This window comes from Cnephaeus nilssonii, assembly GCF_951640355.1.
Source record: "Cnephaeus nilssonii genome assembly, chromosome: 12".
Taxonomy (NCBI): domain Eukaryota; kingdom Metazoa; phylum Chordata; class Mammalia; order Chiroptera; family Vespertilionidae; genus Cnephaeus; species Cnephaeus nilssonii.
In genome coordinates, this window is record NC_137083.1 from 5,704,470 (window position 1) to 5,725,102 (window position 20,633).

A 20,633-nucleotide genomic window follows, 5' to 3' on the forward strand; every position below is an offset into this window, starting at 1 on the left:
TTACAAACAATGGCGTATTTTATAACTCCCACTAGAGGCCTGGTGCATGAATTCGTGCACCAGTAGGGTCCCTTGGCCTGGCCTACAGGATGGGGCCCAAAACCGGCTCTCTGACATCCCCTGATGGGTCCCAGATTGCGAGAGGGTGCAGGCCAGGCCGAGGGACCCCCACCGGTGCACAATCGGGGCCGGGGAGGGGATGGGAGGTTGGCCAGCCGGGGAGGGACCGTGGGAGGGCTCCAGGACATGTCCGGCCCGTCTAGCTCAGTCCCGATTGGCCGGACCCCAGCAGCAAGCTAACCTACTGGTCAGAGCATCTGCCCCCCGGTGGTCAGTGCACGTCATAGCGAGCAGTTGAGCGGCCTTAGCATTAATTAGCATATTATGCTTTGATTGGTTGGACGAATGGATGACCACTTAGCCTATTAGGCTTTTATTATATAGGATTACTAGCACTGTAAAAAAGCCTGCTTCTCCCCAAAGTTACCTTATTTCCATGGTGTGCCCTTTTGTTGAAACACACCTCAGTCAGTAACTCCAACCAGTATCTGTGCGTACACAGGGGACCCAGAGCAAGTCGCAGCACCATGCAAACATCCTAAAAACAAGCCATCCCCTAAAACTGGGAAAGCACTTCTCCTGACCTGCGCTGGCCCCACTTCGCCGCCTACACAACATTCAAAGGTCATTTCAAGCCCCGGCTGGGGTTGCTCAGTGTTAGCGTCGGCCCAGGCACCGAAGGGTCGCAGGTTCCATTCCTGGTCAAGGGCATGTACCTGGACTGCAGATTTGACCTTGGGCCCCAGTCAGGGCATGTGTGCAAGGTAACCAATTGATGTTTCTCTCTCCCACTCGCTCTCTAAAAAAAAATAAATAAAAAATAAAAATCAATGGAAAACACACACACACACACACACACACACACACACACACACACACACGCACGCGGTAATTCAAGTCCAGACACCTCTGCACGTGCAGTCAGAAGTAATCTGCACCCCAAACAGCAAGGACATGTGGCCGTTTTATAGCTGAAGGAATGAATGTTCTGAAGGGAAGTCAGAGGCCCAGTTCCCAGAGCTGGGGTTGGAACCTGCATGACAGGTGGTCATTAGCATGTGACAGAGGCACATGGTCCCTGGGTCACCAAGCCCGGTTCAAATAGCAGCTCTTCCAGTCACCACCTGTCTCCTGGAGAAGTCACTGAACCTGCTTCCACACTGAGAAAGGAGACGCTGGCATCTGGTTCTAGTGAGGATTAAGTGAAGAAAAGGCACATAAACTAGCTTACTGTCCGCAACACTGAGCACTCAAGATGGACAATTACTATTATTACCCAAGGAGCAGGGAAAACAACCTGAATGAAATACACTGACTTTTATTTACATTGCCAAGCTTTTTATTAGAGGATTGCAATTTACCTGAGTGGCAGGGAGGACACACAGCAGTCTACACAGGACATCCTTGGAGATTTAACAATTGACTATTTACAAATCCACATCAATGGCTTCCAGAGTGGAATGTGCTAACTCGCTGAGCCTTGAGGGAGTGCCAAACTCTCTTCCACTCTTTCCGCACTTGCTGCCTTCCCCGCCACCTTCCCCTTCCTCTTCCTTCTCACCTACTATCCCCCTGAGCTCCACATTCTTAGGTCAGTCTCTCCAAGAGGAGTTTAAAGGCATGAAAGGTACGGGGAGTCAGAACGTGAAGGTCTGACGAGCTAACGGTTCCAAAGGCCGAAGCCTGTCTCCTAGCTCCCAAGACCACACACTGAGCCACACACGGATAAGGCAGAGATCTAATTCACCTTCAGCTTCCCCTGCTGCCTGTGAACTTGATAATGAAACAATCAGACCTCATCCCACTGGGTGGCAGTAAAACCCCGCCACGTGCTGCCTAACTGCACTGGGACTTGTGCTTAGCGGTCAACCCGATAATGAGCAAGACCGGTTCATTAGCTGCTTCAACTCGCTGATGCTTCTGCCCGAGGGGACTAGCACTGCTGTTGGTGGCCTTTCCCCAGGCTTACCTGAGGTACAGTCTCCCCAACAACCATACAGCAGTTCTCAGAGTCCACAGGCCCCTGGCAAAAACAGCCCTTCATGTGCATGAAGAGCCTGAGGCCGATCCAAAGGGCCAGGAAAGCTGCATCGCTCCGCTACCAGACTGAGGGAACACCTTAGGCATGACATGGTGGAGACTGCGAACGCTTTCATAGTGCGAGAATAGACTGCCTTATCACCGTACAGCATGTCACAATGGTAACCACGAGAACCTGTTTCTAGAGCAGCAGTACTTCAATAAAAAGAAAGAAACGCAAGGCGTACACATTCCAAGTGAAACAAACGTACAAGAGAAAAGATGCGCTGCAATCGTGGAGCTGACAAATTCAAGTAGAAAAGTTTCTTCCCAAACATATTCTAGTCTTGTACATCAACTGTAGAACAGTTAAGACCCACACTCTATTACATCACAACATTGTTTATTATGTGAATTTTTTACAATACAAACAAAAAATACAGAAATGCAATATATGAATACAGCTAAATGCAGAATGGTGACTTTTTTCTTTTCAAGAGGCCATGATTCCCATTTCTAGTAAAATAAAGAGGCTGCACATGGGTAGAAAGAGGTTGGTCGTTAGCTCCACAATTTTGCCTAGAAATGATCTATAAATGCATTTTTCCCCTGCTACTTACCATAAAATGTAAAAAGGGAATTAAAGGAAAGTTTCCTTGTTGGTTCCTACCATATGAAAGATGCTATATTCTATTTTAGCAGGGCCAATATATGGAAAATACCTAAATTAAATGTTATTACAAAAATGAAGCAGTAATGAGACTCTGGCTAAAGAGGGCACTAAATGAGAATAATATATATTTAAAGAATCCAAAACAAACAAACAAACAAAAAAAGGCTGTTATAAAAAAGCTCTAGGTGCATTGTAAGCATATAGGTTTTTTTTTTCCATGTGTATTTTTAAACAATGGAAGTGTCAAAAAATAGGGTCAACTGTGTTAGACTAAATTACATTATTGTATATGCTGCATTGGATGGAACCTTTGTATTATAATTATTATAGAGAAGCATAGTTTGCATCATATTATGGCAATTTATCCTCAGTGAAAACCTTTCAGAGTCCTTTTATTTTGGAATATCCTGTAAACAGTCAAACCACCAGAACATGATTGTACAATAGTAAAATGTTTTCTTGCATTAAATTGAAGACATCTGTTTAATAAAAAAAAGAAAATGTAGGAAAGGTACTTAGAGCTGTTAGTTTCTAAGTACACAACAATACCCTAGACAATTCAAGGCATCTTAATCTCCATCAAGAACAAAAAAATAATAATAATTTTTGTCATGCTGTTAAATCCATCATTAGGGATAAAACTGGTGCAAATTGGTCAAACGGATCCAACAAACACTGATGTCCAAGCTGGCATATTGGCAACTAATACGTAACTGGTGGTCAACAGAGGGTTTAAAAGATCTTCCCTTTCTTCTTGTTCTTTTCCAAGGTTCTAAATGATTAAAGAAAATAATCAAAATGGCTGACTACGTTATAAACATTATAAACAACAAACGGTAGCAATAACTAACCCAACTACAACTGTGTTGGGTTTTCAAACACTACTTTTTCATCTGAAAAATTAAAGTAAACAATGAGGACAATGCTAGTCCATAATAGTATTTTCTTAGGCAATCAAATATTTGACAAAAAATACAGTAAATATATGACAAAAAACAATTTTCAATATATGAGAACAATTCTCAAATAAAATAGTACAAATTTTAAAAAATCAACTGATATCTAATAGAGTATCCTTTTCTTCTACTGCCATTTGTATTCAGAAATGCATTTGCTTTCACAAATATATTTTCCTCCTGTTTGGAGAAAAAGTTAATTGAACAAATGTCTAATCTTAAAAACATTTAGCAGTGAGGATAAATTGTAGAATCCTTACAACAATTCAACGTACTCAGTTTTAAATGGAACTAATGAGAGGGGGGGAAAAAGCCAAGGTACAAATATTACTGAGTTTTTAAATAAAGACTGCGAAACTTGTTAACTGCAGTAGGAATTGAGATACCCAAAATTTTCTTAAGAATTTTACCTAAATAAATAACTCAACACAATTAAAACATACCTCTAACTACATAAAAGATCTTTATAGCAGTATTTTCTGTGTTTACTAAAAACTGAACACAACCATGAGTCAGTTATGGAGATTGTTAAGTCATCCAAAATGTAGTGAAAAAAATTGCCATTATGTTAGATTACATTCATCTATATAAAAACATTAAAATAATTGTGCTTAGGATGTATAAGGGGTGGTGTCTTTTAAAATGCTATCCTAATTTTTTAAATAAATAAGAAAATAATTCTTTAAAACATTACTAGACATTTCTTGGGAACTAGTTACCTTGAAGAGTTCTGTTGTTCTAAAATACGTTGCTGGGCTTCCCAGTTGGCTTTCTCATCTTCAAACTGACGGCGTTTTTCCTCTAATTCTTTGTGCTGTGCTTCCAAATTCTTTTTCATTTGCTCATGGCGCCGTTGGAGCTAAATCACAGCACGACATACCAAATAAGACTGGTTAAGAACTCAGGCGCAAAAGTGCGTCCCATCCATCCTAATGTTAAGGGTGTGAGCACTGAGTTCTTGTGCTATAAATTCAGAGCACCATCTGGAAAGCACTATGATTCCTCTTCCTATAGGACTTGTGACCTCCCCCTCAAAATAGGCCCCAGAGAAAAATCTTGAGAAATGGGGAAAAGTGCAACAAGCTTACGGCTGTGTAGCCCTTTCTAACAGCAGACATACCCAATCTCATTTTTCATTGCCCACAAACATGTAGGAAGCTCACCAGGGAAGACGTCAATGCTCCCTCCCATTGTATAGATAAGCAAATAGTCTACAGTTTAAGTCCCATGCCATGGTCATTATCCAGAAAGTGGCAGAAAACCAGGATTTGAACCTGTCTCCTAATTCAAGGTTCAGAAAGCTGACACAAGTGGGAAGAAAGCAGAAAGATATGGCTTATAGTATTAGGGGAAATTTGGCCCAGATCTCTTTACGGTAGGCCCTTTAATGCTAAGAAAGGTTTCATCCTTCAAAAGAGTAAGTTAAATTTCTCAAAACTCTGATAATTATTTTTCTTATTCTAAATATATGGAATGGCTTATAATTTTGTTTTTTATAACTTACTCATTATAACTAATAATTCATTATAACTATTCTGACTATTATATCTTTCTACCAAATATACTATGTCCACTTACATAATGAAGTATATTTTATAGCAACATAGTGCTTGCTTTTATTTCTCTGTTTTATTACATTGGAGTATTATATTCAATTTGGGAAAATATTTATAAAAGTTCTATTATCGTTGAACTTTATGAACAGTATTATTCTGAAAAGGAACATTGTGTCGTAAGAAGTGGAACTATTAGGTTGATTACCTCAGCTTCAGAGTCCTTCAGTTTCTGAACTTTTTCTTTGACCTTCATCTCAAACACCTGCTCCATCTCCATCTCCATCTTCTTCATCTTAGCTACATGCTCCCTTCTTTCTTCTTCCATTTGTGCCAGAGGGCTCCTGTTATGAACATGAAGAATAATCATTACACACCCAGAAATAAAAAGTTAACACAAAACTCTGAGTGATGAAAACAAATGAGATACTGTATGGCATTACTAAAATCTCTGCTTTCTGTTTCTTGAAAATAAGTTTCAAAATGATTTTTCAATTATTCTGACACCATGTAAATAACATTGAACACAGATCAGAAGTTCCATATATAAATGCGTTAAAAATTCTTTATGAATTTTTATATTTATATTTATAATCTAGAACTTCCACCAAGTTTCTTATCTAAACTTAAATCTCTAGTAAATAATTAGTATGAAAATAGCTCTAAAAAACAAAGGCAACTGTTAGTAGGATGTTTCTCTAAACCTAGTGCATATCTAACCTAAAGATAACCTATTAAATAAAGTGTAGAAGGAAAATGGAAAGGAAACATTTCAAAATATATTCACAGAATGGAAAACTAGAAGAAAATTATTTCATTTTGTACTTTCTTTAAACAAGATTTTAATATGAAAAAAGGAACTGAGTTAATAAATATATGTAGAATACTCTTAGTTCTACAAATCTCCAAGTATTACAATCTCTAAGACAACTACTGACATCACAATTATACTGTCAATTAATAATAATTCAAACTTATTTTGGTAACTGAAATGATATGCTGGAAATGACCAGCAGTCAATACTACAACACTCTTCATTTAGACATGCAGAGCATTTTTAGTCCACTTTGGTAACTTCGATGCTCTTGAAAATTTATTCCACCTAACCCAAATATTTCATTTATTTTTCAAGATTGATAACAATAGTGAGAAAAACAGACAAATACACACACACAGATAATCCGAAGCAAATAATTATCTTTATAATTATTTTAATATGTCAGAAAATAGACACAAGCATAAACAAACAGTTCAGTATTCCACTGACATTCAAGTCCACAGGCTCAAATCTCTGCACAATTTTGTTCAAAATTCTCATGTTGAAAAAACACACACACAAATGAGTTTAATTAAAGACTAGGATGTTTACAGACCCAAGAGAATGCCAAAGTTTCAGTAACCTACTACAGCCCCAGCAAGGAGAGAAAAGTGAGCTCTGTGGCTCTGAGGAGCTCGGAACACTATTCCAAACACGGGGACAGCTGAAGAGGCAGGCTCTTCTCTGACTCTGTTGCTAAAACATGTTGATTTGGCCTCCACAAAAACAGGCTTTGACCACTGAATTTTACTTTTTAAATCGGTGAGTTTTATTTCAAGAAAGTGATTTAAAAATTAAATCATGGCTGAAAAAGAAATCACGTCTTCAACATCACCCATAACTTCAAGGGTAGTTACTCATCCTGACCTGACACTATGAACATGCTGACTTCTCTCCTTAGGAGGCTGCCTATTTCTGACCCTTAGAGCACTCTTCTCTACCAAGGAGGACAAGAGAGCTAGATAGAAAATATTGAAAAAGAGCACAGGACAGAATACAGGTGACTGCTTTTTCTTAGCAAAACAGCAAGGACAAAAATGTGATATACTGCCGTGATCAAGATGACCTGTTTTTGCAGTTAGTGTAAATTAGAATAAAATGTTGTTTGACTAAAGGAGATTTCTTTACCAAAAGAAAACTTACAAATCTGCAGTACAGTTTAACAACTAAGCAATGAAACGGAAGTCCTGAAAATGAAACTAAGCCAAACATTAACTTAGAATAAGATCCTGCATTCAAAAAGTGAGGTCAACAAATAATAAAATTTTAAGTGTAAATGTCATTATTATTTCATTAAAAGCTGATGAGGTCCTTTTAAATAATATATTTCTCATCTTTATGGCATCAGATCTCTTGAGCATAGAGCAAATGAATACCCCCAAATGACATGGTAGCCTTAGCCAGTTTGGCTTAGTGGATAGAGCACTGGCCCCTGGACTGAAGGGTCTCGGATTCGATTCCAGGCAAGGGCACATACCTGGGTTGTAGGCTTAATCCCCGCCAGCCCCCCCCCCCCCCCCCCCAGTTGGGTGCCTGCAGGAGGCAACCAATTGATGTATCTCTCTCTGTCTCTGCCACTCCCTTCCACTCTTTCTAAAAATCAATGAAAAAATATCCTCAGGTGAGGAGTAACAACAACAAAATTACATGCCAAATGTGTGTGTGTGTGTATGCACACGCACACAGGAGCATTTTTCTGGTAAGAGGGTCCAAAGCTGATGTCAGATTTTCAAAAAGGGTCTTCTTCATCTTAAAACCTCACTTCTTCATCTTAAAACCTCACTTCTTCCACCTTCTAAAACCTTTTAGAGACTAGAAAAGAAACAATCTAATAACTATTTTAAAGTGACAGTCTTAATAACTGAATATATATGTTTAAGCAACTTAGATTATCCAACAATATTGCTGTGATTTGAAAACAAATATTCAAGACTGTAAATATATTTAAAAAATTAAAATTCAGATAGAATTGTGATTTTAAAGTTAAATATATATTCCTACTTATAATAACCTATCTATAAAATGCTTTTTTAATTTTATTCCTGGGAGGAAGAAGGCAATTCATATAAATTTAAAGAATTCATAGCATAATTTGCATGTGAAAAGACTACCAGTTTACCGTGAGTAAACATTGTTATCTAGATTCTTATTTAACTCTGGGAGAAAATATAACACTTTTATAGCAGAGAAACATGCTATAATGTTTTGAAATTTGCTTTTAAAGTAAAAATTTAAATATTAAAAATCCCTACATACTAGACCTGCTGTCTTTGGAAAAACAAATAGCCACTTACATGCCTTCATATGTGTCATATCTAAAAGAACAAAAAATACAGAAACTTAGCATATGTAAAGTGAACCACACCAGAAAGCAGCAATTAAAGGCAAATTCATAGATTTTATAATTAAATATGTGCCCTAAAATAAAAGCTTATGGCAAAATTTGTTAATGTGATTTTATTTCTTCTCCAAAATTCTGTTAGTACTTATTCCAACTTATAAATAAAATATGCTGTGCAATTACCTTCTTATAGTCTGCTCAAATTTCTAAACCTATTTAAATATGCATACTTTCAAAAGAAATCTGTAATATTTCACATTTGAGATATTTTAAATTTCTGACCTTGCAAAAATATGACTCCTGACCAAAAAAATTGATCTTCCAGTATTATATTAACAAAATGGTCACATATATTTAAAAATGGAATTTTTGACATCTCTCATTTGTCAAAATGATCTTTCAAATCTCTTTAATTTTTAAATAAATTGCCATCCTACTTCTGGTCATCTTTACTAAAGTGGTATTTAGAAGCAATACAAAATTATGCTTACTATGTAGAAAACATGGGAAAAAGGATTACTTGTCATAACTGTTTTTTCAAATAAAACCTTTTTTATTAGATGGCTAGAAAAAAACACTTAAATTACATTACCTGCCTACTTCTTAATGGGAAACTTTTTCACACTCAGATACATTAAAAATTATAAACTTAAATTTGTCAGAGAAATTTAAAACAACTCAACCAAAGAAATGAAAAGGCTTGAAGATTTTTTTTAAAAAGGCTATGACATAACCTGAATATCACACTAAATCCCCAAAGATGTAACTTGGCTTTTTCTAGATTTCTCTTTAAGGGGTTCTAACTCCTAAAAGCCACCAGATGACTTATCCTTTCACATGTCCAATAAGAGAGTCACAGCAGGAGGCAGCCAATTGATGTTTTGCTCTCACATCCATGTTTCCCTCTCTCTCTAAAAAATCAATTAAAAATCTTAAAAAAAAAAAAAAAAAGAAAGAAAACACTGTATAAGTTTAAGGTGTACAACATGATGTCTAAATCTTGTTTTAAGTCTGTCCAAAAATATAATTGGTCTAGGACCATTAACATAACAGAAAAACACATTTCAGACATACAAGCCAAATATTTTTATTTTTTTTTAATATTTTTATTTTTAATCCATAAACTTTACAGCCCATCCAAAACGGCCTCACAAAATTAAATATAAGATGAATCAATTTAATTTACTACCTAATATCTAACTTTTAAAAAATTAGCTTATTGACTTTTTTTTTAAGTCAACTTGAATGTTTTATAAATTGCTAACATTTTCAAGCCAATGGATAAAACTTCCAAGTGACTTCTTTAAGATTCAGTATGTGTTATTCAATAAAGCAATAAAAACCTAATTTAACATAGCAGGTCAATATCTATTTCAATGTCAGCCATTCTCCAGTTGGTAGAAATATATTTCCAATAGAATTCTACTTTTAATGCTTTCACCTGGGGTATAATTTAACTCAAGTAATCCACACTGGAATCCTGTATATGCAGAATAATTTTTAACAACACATGTTTTACTATTTTTTTTCCTGAATTACACCTCACCTGCAACTAACAGCAAAAATATCCCAGCACTACTTTAAAAGCCTTGTATTTGAAATATGGAAACAAAAATTCCTTATTTCTAGGACATGAACAAATGTTTAAAAGAAGAAAATTAAACATTAAGCACATACATTTAATGAAAAATATGTAGATAGTACACTTCCCTTTAACGTATCCTATATAATAAAGAGGTAATACGCAAATTAACCCTCACGCCCTCACAAGATGGCTGCCTACAACCAGGCAGGAAGGGGGAGTTAGTGAGGGACGACCAAATGACCGAACAAGCTGGCTGCGTGGGGAGACCAGGTCGGCAGGGGGGTTAGTGAGGGATGACCAAACGACTGAGCAGCAAGCTGCCTGGGGGTGACCAGGCCAGTGGGGGGACCTGGAGGGGCGACCAGGCAGCGGGCGGGGGGGGAGGGGCAGTTGGGGGCAATCAGGCCAGCACGCAGAGGCAGTGAGGGGCAATCAGGCAGTTAGGGGTGACCAGGCAGGCAGGCAGATGAGCGACTAGGAGCTAGCGGTCCAGGATTGTGAGAGGGAAGTCCGACTGCCGGTTTAGGCCCGATCCTAAACCGGCAGTCGGACATCCCCCAAGGGGTCCCAGATTGGAGAGGGTGCAGGCTGGGCTGAGGGGATCCCATGCACCGGGCCTCTAGTAAAATTATAAGTGGATTTACTTATGTTTTTCTTTAAACAGTTATAAAACCTTTAAGCTAGTGAAATGCATTTAAAAGAAATTAGGAGCCCAGCAAGCGTGGCTCAGTGCTTGAGTGTCAACCTATGAACCAGGAGGTCATGATTCAATTACGTGTCAGGCACATGCTCGGGTTGTGGGCTCGATCCCCACTGTGGGGCATGCAGGAGGCAGCTGATCAATGATTCTCATCACTGATATGTCTCTCTCTCTCTCTCTCTCTCTCCCCCCTCATTCTCTGAAATCAATAAAAATGTATTAAAAATAAAATAAAATGAATTACTAGCAGGATTGGATCACTTCATGAGTTACATATTGTCAAAACTATTATGCTGTACATACAGCTGAAACTAATATAAAATAATGTTGAATGTCAACTGTAATTGAAAAATTCAATGAAACAAAAATAATTGAGTGGCCTTTTAAAGGATATATTAAAATAAAATAAAATGGATAGGATTTTATTAACATTTACTAACAATACTTATTAACAACCCTTACATTTTTTGTGACAAAGTCAAAGAAAATTTTGCTAAAACAAATAAAAGTCTTGCCTTTTATTTGCCTTATGTGCTGAACCTTACCTCAAATATTTTAAGTATTTAAAAATTGTATTTAAATATTTAAAAATTATTAAAATATTAACCAAATCAATTTTTCCTAGAAATCAATGTTTTGCAAAGCATGAATTACTAATCACCTATATCAGAATCATTCAAGGTGCTTATTAAAAACTAGAGGCCCGGTGCACAAAATTCATGCATGGGGGGGTGGGAGAAAAAGGGGTGTCCCTCAACCCAGCCTGCACCCTCTCCAATCTGGGACCCCTTGAGAGATGTCCGACTGCCCGTGTAACTATGTCCCTTAGTCGGACATCCCTCTCACAATCCAGGACTGCTGGCTCCCAACTGCTCGCCTGCCTCTGCCTGATCAGCCCCTAACCGCTTCTGCCTGCCAGCCTGATCGACGCCTAACTGCTCCCCGGCCGGCCCAATTGCCCCTAACTGCCCTCCCCTGCCAGCCTGGTCACCCCTAACTGCCCTCCCTTGCCAGTCAGGTCGCCCCTAACTGTCCTCCCCTGCAGGCCTGGTTGTCCCCAAGTGCCCTCCCCTGCTGGCCTGGTCACCCCCAACTGCATGCCTGTTCCCCCCAACTGCCCTTCCCTGTAGGCCTGGGTCCCAAACCCCCCAACTGTCCTCCCCTGCATGTCTGATCCCCCCCAACCCAACTGCCATTCCATGCAGGCCTGGTCCCCCCCAACTGCCCTCCTCTGCTGACCTGGTCTCCCCCAACTGCCCTCCTCTGTTAGCCTGGTCACCCCTAACTGCCCACAACTGCCCTCCTCTGCAGGCCATCTTGTGTCCACATGGGGGCAGCCATCTCGTGTCTTGGAGTGACGGTCAATTTGCATATTACTCTTTTATTAGATAGGATATAAACTCTCAGGCCCATCCCCCATCTAACGAATCAGAATCACTCGCTAAATGATTGAAACCAGAAATTACCTTTTTGAAAATCACTCAAAAGATCCTTGAAACCAGAAAACCTAGAAATTGATCACTAAAGTTTCTCAAAGAAGCATGCTAATAGCATAAGAAGAAATTCTAAGTTAACCCTTTGCACTCGCTTGCTTTTTTCTCGATTCCTTTATTCTACTTGGGATTTAATTTTTTAAATACCCCAGATTTTACAAAGCGCGACAGTAGAATAAAAAACTGGAGTTTCTTTTCATACAAACTTATTTGGATTTTTTTATATTTCAAATTATTGATACATTCAAAGAGTATAAAAAGAGCTGCTACCGATGCTAACCGTGTCGAGTCACACTCGACATCCGAGTGCAAAAGGTTAAGTAAGAAATTAGGGACTATGACCCAAGTATCACTAAGAAAATATGGAAGAAAATAAACACAGGTTTTAAAAGAGAACTGCTTTGTGTGCTTTCTCTGGAATGTAAAGGCCATGTGGAGACATTTTCTGTTCCATTATGAGGGATGCTGGCCACTATAAAACACAGTAATGGCTACTTTGAGAATTTGCCTTTTTCATTATTTATATAGATGATCCTTCAGATTATCCTTGAATGGTAGATAACACCTGGCTACAAATGTACATACTATAGTTAAAATAGTCTTCATAATACTTATGATCTTCAGCAATTCCAAGTTTAAAAAAAAAAAAGGTACAGACTTGTTACCAAGAACTACCCCAGCTAACTCACCATGTCCTCACACACCTCTTTCCCCATCCCATCACAACCACACAGCCTGAGATCTGCACTAAGTAGGTGAAGCTACACACTTGGTAGTCACTCACACCGCTCCAAGAAATCCAAACCCAGCCAATTTACTCCGTGTTAATACACAATGGGAACAGAGAAAGTAGAGAAGGTAACCAAGACTAGAGTCATCTAAGTATTCTTTTTGTTTGGTTCTGTCCCTTGTTTCTATAATGTTAGTGAAAATTCTGCTATCAAAAAGGCTTATTTAAAAAAGACATAATAAAAGGTAGAAGTTCTATGTGAAGTCTTCTTAAAGAGACAATAAGATATTTATCTTACAAGCATTATGGGTTAAGAGATCTTAATAGTAACTTTTCTCTTTCCTTAAAAAAAAATAGTATTTTCTAAAGGAGCTATTTAATTTCTAATTGGGGATCTATTAACTGTGTGGTACACAGATTATAAAAATGGCAAATGACCAAGAGAATGCAAGGTTCTTTCTCTTAAGGAACAAGGAAATAACACTTCCTTCCACAATTAAATAGTAAAATATAAAACTGCCAAAACAAAAGCTTAACATAAAATTCTGCTGTTGTGCATAAGTAACATCCCAGTTTTCTATTGAGTAGCCAGGAGATACTTGATGAAAATAAAACTATATAATTATACACTAATAAATAATACCTTTTCTGATGTATACTTACTTAGTAAGCTGCCCTTTATTCTTGTTATTATCAACTCCATTATAAGTCACAGCTGCCAATTTTCTGCTCCGGTAGTTCTCATAGTGTACATTATTAGTGACATCTTTCAAGTCCTGCATATGTGTTCTGTCATAAATAAGTAACAGATCAAGAGTTTGCTTCTATTAAAAAGCAGAGCAAGATACATGCACTAACTTGACACCAATGGAAATTTAGGTTCCAAATGAGAATTTAAGAGCCATAATCCCCTCAAAGCACTTACTAAAGATGACATTTCCACATAAGAGTATTTACTTTTATACTACAGTAAGTCCTCCCTTAGCATATCGATAGGTTCTGCGACTTTCCCGGCTAATAGATATAAACAAAAGTTAAGTTCCTATGGCTTCTCAACATCATAACAAAACAACACTGAACAAAATGACATTATTCAAGGATCTGCTGTATGTATTTTACTAGAGAAGGGAATGTAGGTTAGCTTCTACAGACATTCATAAAACCTAAAAGAAATCCTTTTCTTTAGCAGTATTATTAATAAGAGTTTTTACTAAGGTGATAAATTCACAGGGACACTTTAGATCACATATCAGGATGAATTCAAAGTGGGGAATTTAAATTTGTTTATTCAAACTGTCCAATGAATGTGGTATCTTGGCTAAATGTTTGCTCACAGCATTTCCATAATATATAAAATCAATACATATAAAATAAACTGCACAATACATCAGACAATGTCATCATTCCTTAATGATTCGAAATGCTAAAGACACCCTGAGCTGCTGCATGATTTCCTTCCACAAATGCAGTTTCTTGGATGCGTGTGGTGAGAAGGTCTCTGTAATCATTCGATCCTCCCTTCCTCACCACTTCACCACTTTACCAAAACTCCCTTCTGGGAGACAAACAAAGGTGTACTCCGTTTTTATTCTTCCCGATGTCCATGAAACATTTACGATTACTCCCCGTTTTGTGATTAGAATGTGATGTTAAATTACTGATTCAATTCCTACTATTTGACATTTCTATGCAGTTCTCCGAGAGTTTACTGCTCCTGGTTCTAAGTCTGGGTTTTCCACATGTCTCCTTTCTCTTTATACTCTGCCCTTTGATGACTTTATTCTCTCTCTGGCCACCATAGTTACACCTAAAGCTCTATCCCTCTCCACTTCAGTAAAGCCAGGCAGCTTATTCCAAGCAAAGCCAGTGGTTGAGAATAAATAGCTCATGCTAATTTGTCACTGATTTTCCAAACTAAAGAGTTCCATTGCTGTGGAAGCTCTCTTCTCAGCCTCTGAGTCAAGACACTCTAACTCATTACAGTCTCTCCTGGGCTGTCACTCAATTTTTGGTACTAGTGTATCTTATAGGTGACACCATATAACCTCTTCAACTATAAGCTCCCCTTTACAAGAAACATGCCTTCAAAACCTAGCCTTCCCTTCCACTTTTCCCAATAAAAAAATGCAAAAGTTTTTCCTTTCAACTTTCCATACCTCTTTCAGTGTTAAAACCTCAACTGAAAATACAATTATAGACTTTTTTCCTATACATCCCTAGTCACACAGCTTATTTTGTATTTTTGCTAATGACTTTAAAATCCTGGTGAAATAATCCAAGTTGTCTCCATTCACTACTTACTTTAGGGCTAGAATGAGACACCAATTTAAATTAGCTACATTTATGGAAGGCAAAACAAATTTGTCCAACTCTAACTTTATTTAGGGAAAGAAAAAGCTTGTTGTTTTCATCATTACTTACACTTACCTTATCAACATATTTCTGAGAATTGTGAAATCACAATGTTCACCATTTTCAACTATAAAAGAAACAGACCATATTATTTCCATTAACTGCAGGCTTTTCAAAGAAAATTTCACAGAAAAGTGGAGGTAACAACAATAAAAGAATATGCAAAATAGCTTAGGTAAATTTTTCACTAAGGATGTGTTTTCCTCTGTGCCATTGAGTGACAGCTACCACTGGCACAGTCCCAGGGAAGATGCACTCAAGGGCTTTCTTTCAGCACCAGCTACCAAATCCTGGCCCCACGGCCTGGGCAGGACCTGTGAAAGTGCTATCCTTCAGGGTTACCACGGTAACACAGTACTTAACCTAAGGGCATGCCCGGCAAGCACAGTGTAATACTGCTTTACTGTAGTTTAATCTTCAGTGATCAAATATATACATCTAACAAAGGAGCTCTTCAGAGCAACTTCTGCGAAGTTGAAAAGGGAGATCATATCTTTTCCTTTATTGGTAGAGAATACGTTTACTCCATGATAAAATGCATTTTAAAAGTTTAGTGGTGGGAGAATAAAAGGGGAATCTCTTTAGAAACCCCCCTTAAAACTTATAGGAACATATTTAGGGGGGAGAAACCCCTAAAACTAGAGATATAAAGTAAATTCTTCATCACAGATTTCAAGCTCTAAAGCCTCTGCTCAGCAACTGAAGGTAATCTGGGATAACAGGGCTGGGAATGAGTACAGTTCATTGGTGGGGAAAGTCACTGATAAGGACAGTAACTTGGAACAATACCCTAAAAATTACAGAATTTTTCAGAGTAGTAACAAGTAGATAAAATAATCATGACTCAATCTTTGTCCCAAGTTACTATAACACAGGAGACTTAAATCTTTCTATTAGGTTAAACCAATAATAATAAACACAAACTTAGGGAAACACATCTTTTTACCAGTGGACTTCTGAGATTTGATACTATGGCTAAGATTTTATTGGTGTTTAAAACTCTTTACAAAATTAGTAGAGGATCTCTTAATAATGATCCCCCCGCCTAAAGATCAGATGCCTAAAAAGGTAGCTTCTGTCCTGAGGAAAGGAGACTGTGAATGCTTTCATTGGGCGTATGAAAGTTGTTCTCAATCATTTTTGAGGATCCTAGACCCAACTGAGACTCAGATAAACGTGAGAGAGGCCTTTTCTCCAAAACTGTTTTCAATTTCAGAAAGGGTATTAGATCCCTCAGAGGCAAAGTTTGGATCCCAGGTAAAGAACCCTGCACTGTACACATGTGTTCAAACAAGAAAACAGAATAGACCTAATGATGGGGCAGAGGTGGGAGGGTGGCCGTACTGACAAGTGACTTCTGAGTATTACAGTGTTAGGGTTTAACACATACCTGCCTGACTTAGGAGGACACAAGATCTGAGAAACTGGAATGTTTGAGAAAATGAGACTAAATAAAACAATTCACAACTATCTCTAACACCCTAAACTATATCAATAAAGTGATCATATTATACTACTTACTATAAATACAAATTTTTATCACTTTTTTGAGCTCTTATACAAAGTCATTCACTAAAGAAAACCTTACCTTCAGCAACACCCCAAGGATACTGCCTTCCTCTGACCCTTTTGCCATTAACTTCAATGATAGTATTACTACCTACCACAGCAAGAGGTAAACGGTCCTATAAAACAAAGTATTCTTGTTCAAATACATCTCTGTAGTCCTCACAAGTCAAGAATAAAAGTTATATTACTCAAGAACAGATTGGTAAAAAAAATTACCTTGATAGTCTCTATATTCACTTTTATAGGGCATTCAATTACTATTTAGTAAACTGCCATATCATGGTATTCTTAGCAATGTAAACAATGAATAACATCATATTTTCTCTAAAAATTTTAGAATACTAAAGCATGTACTGATCAAATTATTTGTAAACAAACAAACAAAAAAATCATTCCAAAAAGAAGCTGTCCCATACTGAAAAACTAAAAAGGGTAAAAAATATATTGGCAAATTGAGGGGAAAAATGAGGCTTGTGACTAGCCCACCTACCTGACCAGAAAGCGACCCTAACAGCCCTGGAAGCAGGGAACATTACACTCGCTAGACTATACTGGAAGTCCAAATCTGGGGCCCACATCTGTATTCATCCAGACCAGATCAGAATATAGTCTTTCAAATTTCTTGTAGCTCCCAGAGTATATAAGAATATATAAAATATATGGCTATTTCTACAAAAACTTAGAAATTCTTTATTGGTAAAGCATTTCATTATTCCAAGATAATTACGTGCTTACATAATGCCATTTATAAAAACATTTTTAGGTCCAGGGTACTTAGGAAACCACTATAAATTAAAAATACAGAAAACTATGTTGGTATAGATTTTTGGTTAGTTTTTATAAAAGAACAAAAGCGAACATATTTTGTCTGGCTGTTAAAACAAAGATTAAGCCTAACAGTGCTTAAGAACAAATCCTCTCCCTCTCATTACCTGGTTTTGAAACCAGTTAACTCAAAACCATATGAAGATTGGAATTATATTCCACACAATGCCTTATTACATATAATAGTCAGCAAACAGAGTTAATTGTAAAGTTGAAATCAACAATGAATAATCTCCCAATTGATATTGTTGTGGATATTATAGTCTTTTTAAGGCCCCAAAACATATTAATATTTGTATGGGAATGAACCTACCTTTATCTTTTTAACAAGCTTATTTTCTTCTTCATCATCTGTCTCTGGAAATTCATATATTTTAATTTTATGTTCTTGGATTTCTTTCATTATCTAAAATGGAAGAGGAAATTAGCAAAAAAGAACCACACATAATTAATACATTAACTTTATTTTTATTATACTCACCTTAAATTCCTATGAACCCTCAGCTTTAGGTCCTTGACTGTTTTTCAATAATGTAAAAACTGTCATCTAAAAACAAAGTACTATGCTGGTCTTTACCACTGAAATCCAATTACTTCAGAAGTGTTCAAGTAATGTGGTTATAATACCAAAAGAGTTCTAAACATGAGGTAAGATTCCAGAGAGGGCTTTCTCTAGTTGATTTCTACGGTAATGGCTGTAGGTCATTTATTTACAATGACTGAGATTCTTTCTCTAGATAAAGCTCTCTCCAACTGTTTTTATTCGGCTGAATCAACAATGCCTAAACTCACCTAAAATTTTTAGAAGACTTTGGCTAAGGTAAGTAAAACTAAATACAGTGTTGGCTTCAGTAGAAAAAATTCTACACCATCAGAACATATCCTTGCATGTAAATGTGCATAAACACAAATCAAGGAACAACAGATACAAGATTGGGTAAGCACAAGGAAAAAATATGCCCTGGAAATAAAGAAGCGAAGGTGTTAATGAGGAGAATGCAGAAAAGAGAAAGACAGGTTATTAATAATATCAGAAATAACCCACTTCAAATTAAATTATCTTGTCCAAAATTATTCTAAATTCTAAACAAAATATGGATATCCAAATATTGTTCAAATTCACAACAAACCACTAACATACCTAGAACTAGCTAGCTCCCTACCTGTACTGGTATTTCAGTGCTATTCACACACACACACAGAACCACACGTTTTACAACTGGGGTTATGTATCTACATAGAAAAAACATGAACTAAATAATAATGTGTCAAATGCATGACTAGAAGAAAAAAAGAAACACTAAAAGCTGGCTCTAAGAACAGAGGTTGTATATTTAAAGGACCCGAATGAACACCTTCAAATACCAAAGCTAAAGCTCCACCTTAATCTACTGAGCCAACTGGTAGAAATACAAGCCAATAACTCATTTTGAAAAAGTTCTCCAGATGAGTTTGATAGGCACCCTGGGTTAAGAACCATTATTTTTAAGCATATGAAAAAAAATTGTACAACCACTACAACGCAACCGATTTGGAAGTAGAGATCATTGCTTGCTCATCTTTTTTAAGTTCTTAGTACTGTTCCAAATCAAGATACATTAAAATCATACAGAGGGGAAGAAATGTATATGATTAGTAATTGAATTTAGAAATACACATTTTAAAGTAAAAATGAGAGTGATAGAAATACCAAATATAGTAAAAATGATGTATTAAAGCAGTCTCAAAATCTAAATAGCTCTAACAAGCAAATTTCAAAAGGTTTTTGTTTTTTAACAGGTTTAAGATAGCCTCAAATTTATATTGAAAAAGGTGAAAAAATAAAGTTTCTTGTTACAAAGAGAACTACAAGGAAAATAATATATAATAAACTCTAAGATCTATTTTTAAATATTATACAAAACAGCTTCAATTTATTAGACCATTGGCCTAAAATTAAAAAATAGCTATTGGAAGAGAAGAGTAATTCCAGAAATTACATTTCATAAAATATATGTACACACCAGAAATTGACCCTACATTTCATAAAATATACGTACAAACCAAATACGAGGAAAAAATAAACCCTATTTAAAGTGTTCAGCTTTTATAGAAAATTAAAGAAATTATTAGGTACCACTTTATTCCAAAAATTTTTTTCTAAATAAAATGACAAACAGTGCTATCAAGGCACTGAAATAAATACACCCCTTACAGAAGAAATTTGACTGTTTTATTGGGACAGCACCATGACAAAACGAGGGGGGAAACATAATCATGGCCTTTCAAAAAGTAGTATTCTTGGAAATTCATGAAAATGATTCTAAAGTGTGTGGGGAGGGATGCTGGTGAAAGCGATACAGAAATATCTAAAATAGCCTTAAGGGACAAAGGATAAAGGGAGGCACCACGATAACAGAAAAGAGCTTTCAGGAGAAAACTAAGGCAGAGGATTATTTTCAGGAGTTATTTGTAATACAGCATAAACAACCATATGGAAAAGTAGCAAGAGAAATACACTGTAACACATTATCCTTAAAATGTGAAAAGCTACAAATTACGTGAATGGTATGAGAAACCCGAGTTCAAGCGCACTCAGCCTACCTGTTTTTTAAACTGTTGGCACTCCTCTGGTGTGAGTGTGTCTGCTTTGGCAATAAGTGGGATGATGTTCACTTTTTCATGCAAACGCTTCATAAACTCAATATCCAATGGTTTAAGTCTGAAATACACAATATTTAATATAACTGAATTTTAGGTTTGGAAAAGCAGATTCTTCACACCCCCAAATGCTAGATTAAATACATTGGAACTACTTTACTTAGTTGCCAGACACACTCTCTAAAGATGTGCTGGGATAGCAGTGGTTATAACAGCAATTATCTACCACTGAACAAAGAAAATGAAGCATCAATAGCTGA

The 20,633-nt window shown here is 36.8% G+C and overlaps 1 protein-coding gene across 1 annotated transcript in view; it reads right to left on the reverse strand.

The window, feature by feature from the left end:
* Nucleotides 1-2,446: 2,446 nt before the first annotated feature.
* The window catches only part of SEPTIN7 (septin 7), a 60,762-nt gene continuing 42,575 nt past the window's right edge, over nt 2,447-20,633 (reverse strand). Inside the window, exons 7-14 of the mRNA XM_079786574.1 lie at nt 20,317-20,434; nt 18,047-18,139; nt 16,928-17,024; nt 15,355-15,406; nt 13,591-13,716; nt 5,470-5,605; nt 4,428-4,567; nt 2,447-3,524 (exon numbers count right to left, since the gene is read on the reverse strand). Of these exons, the coding sequence (XP_079642700.1) occupies nt 3,485-3,524; nt 4,428-4,567; nt 5,470-5,605; nt 13,591-13,716; nt 15,355-15,406; nt 16,928-17,024; nt 18,047-18,139; nt 20,317-20,434 (802 nt within the window). The 3' untranslated portion in view covers nt 2,447-3,484. The remainder of the gene's footprint in view (nt 3,525-4,427; nt 4,568-5,469; nt 5,606-13,590; nt 13,717-15,354; nt 15,407-16,927; nt 17,025-18,046; nt 18,140-20,316; nt 20,435-20,633) is intronic.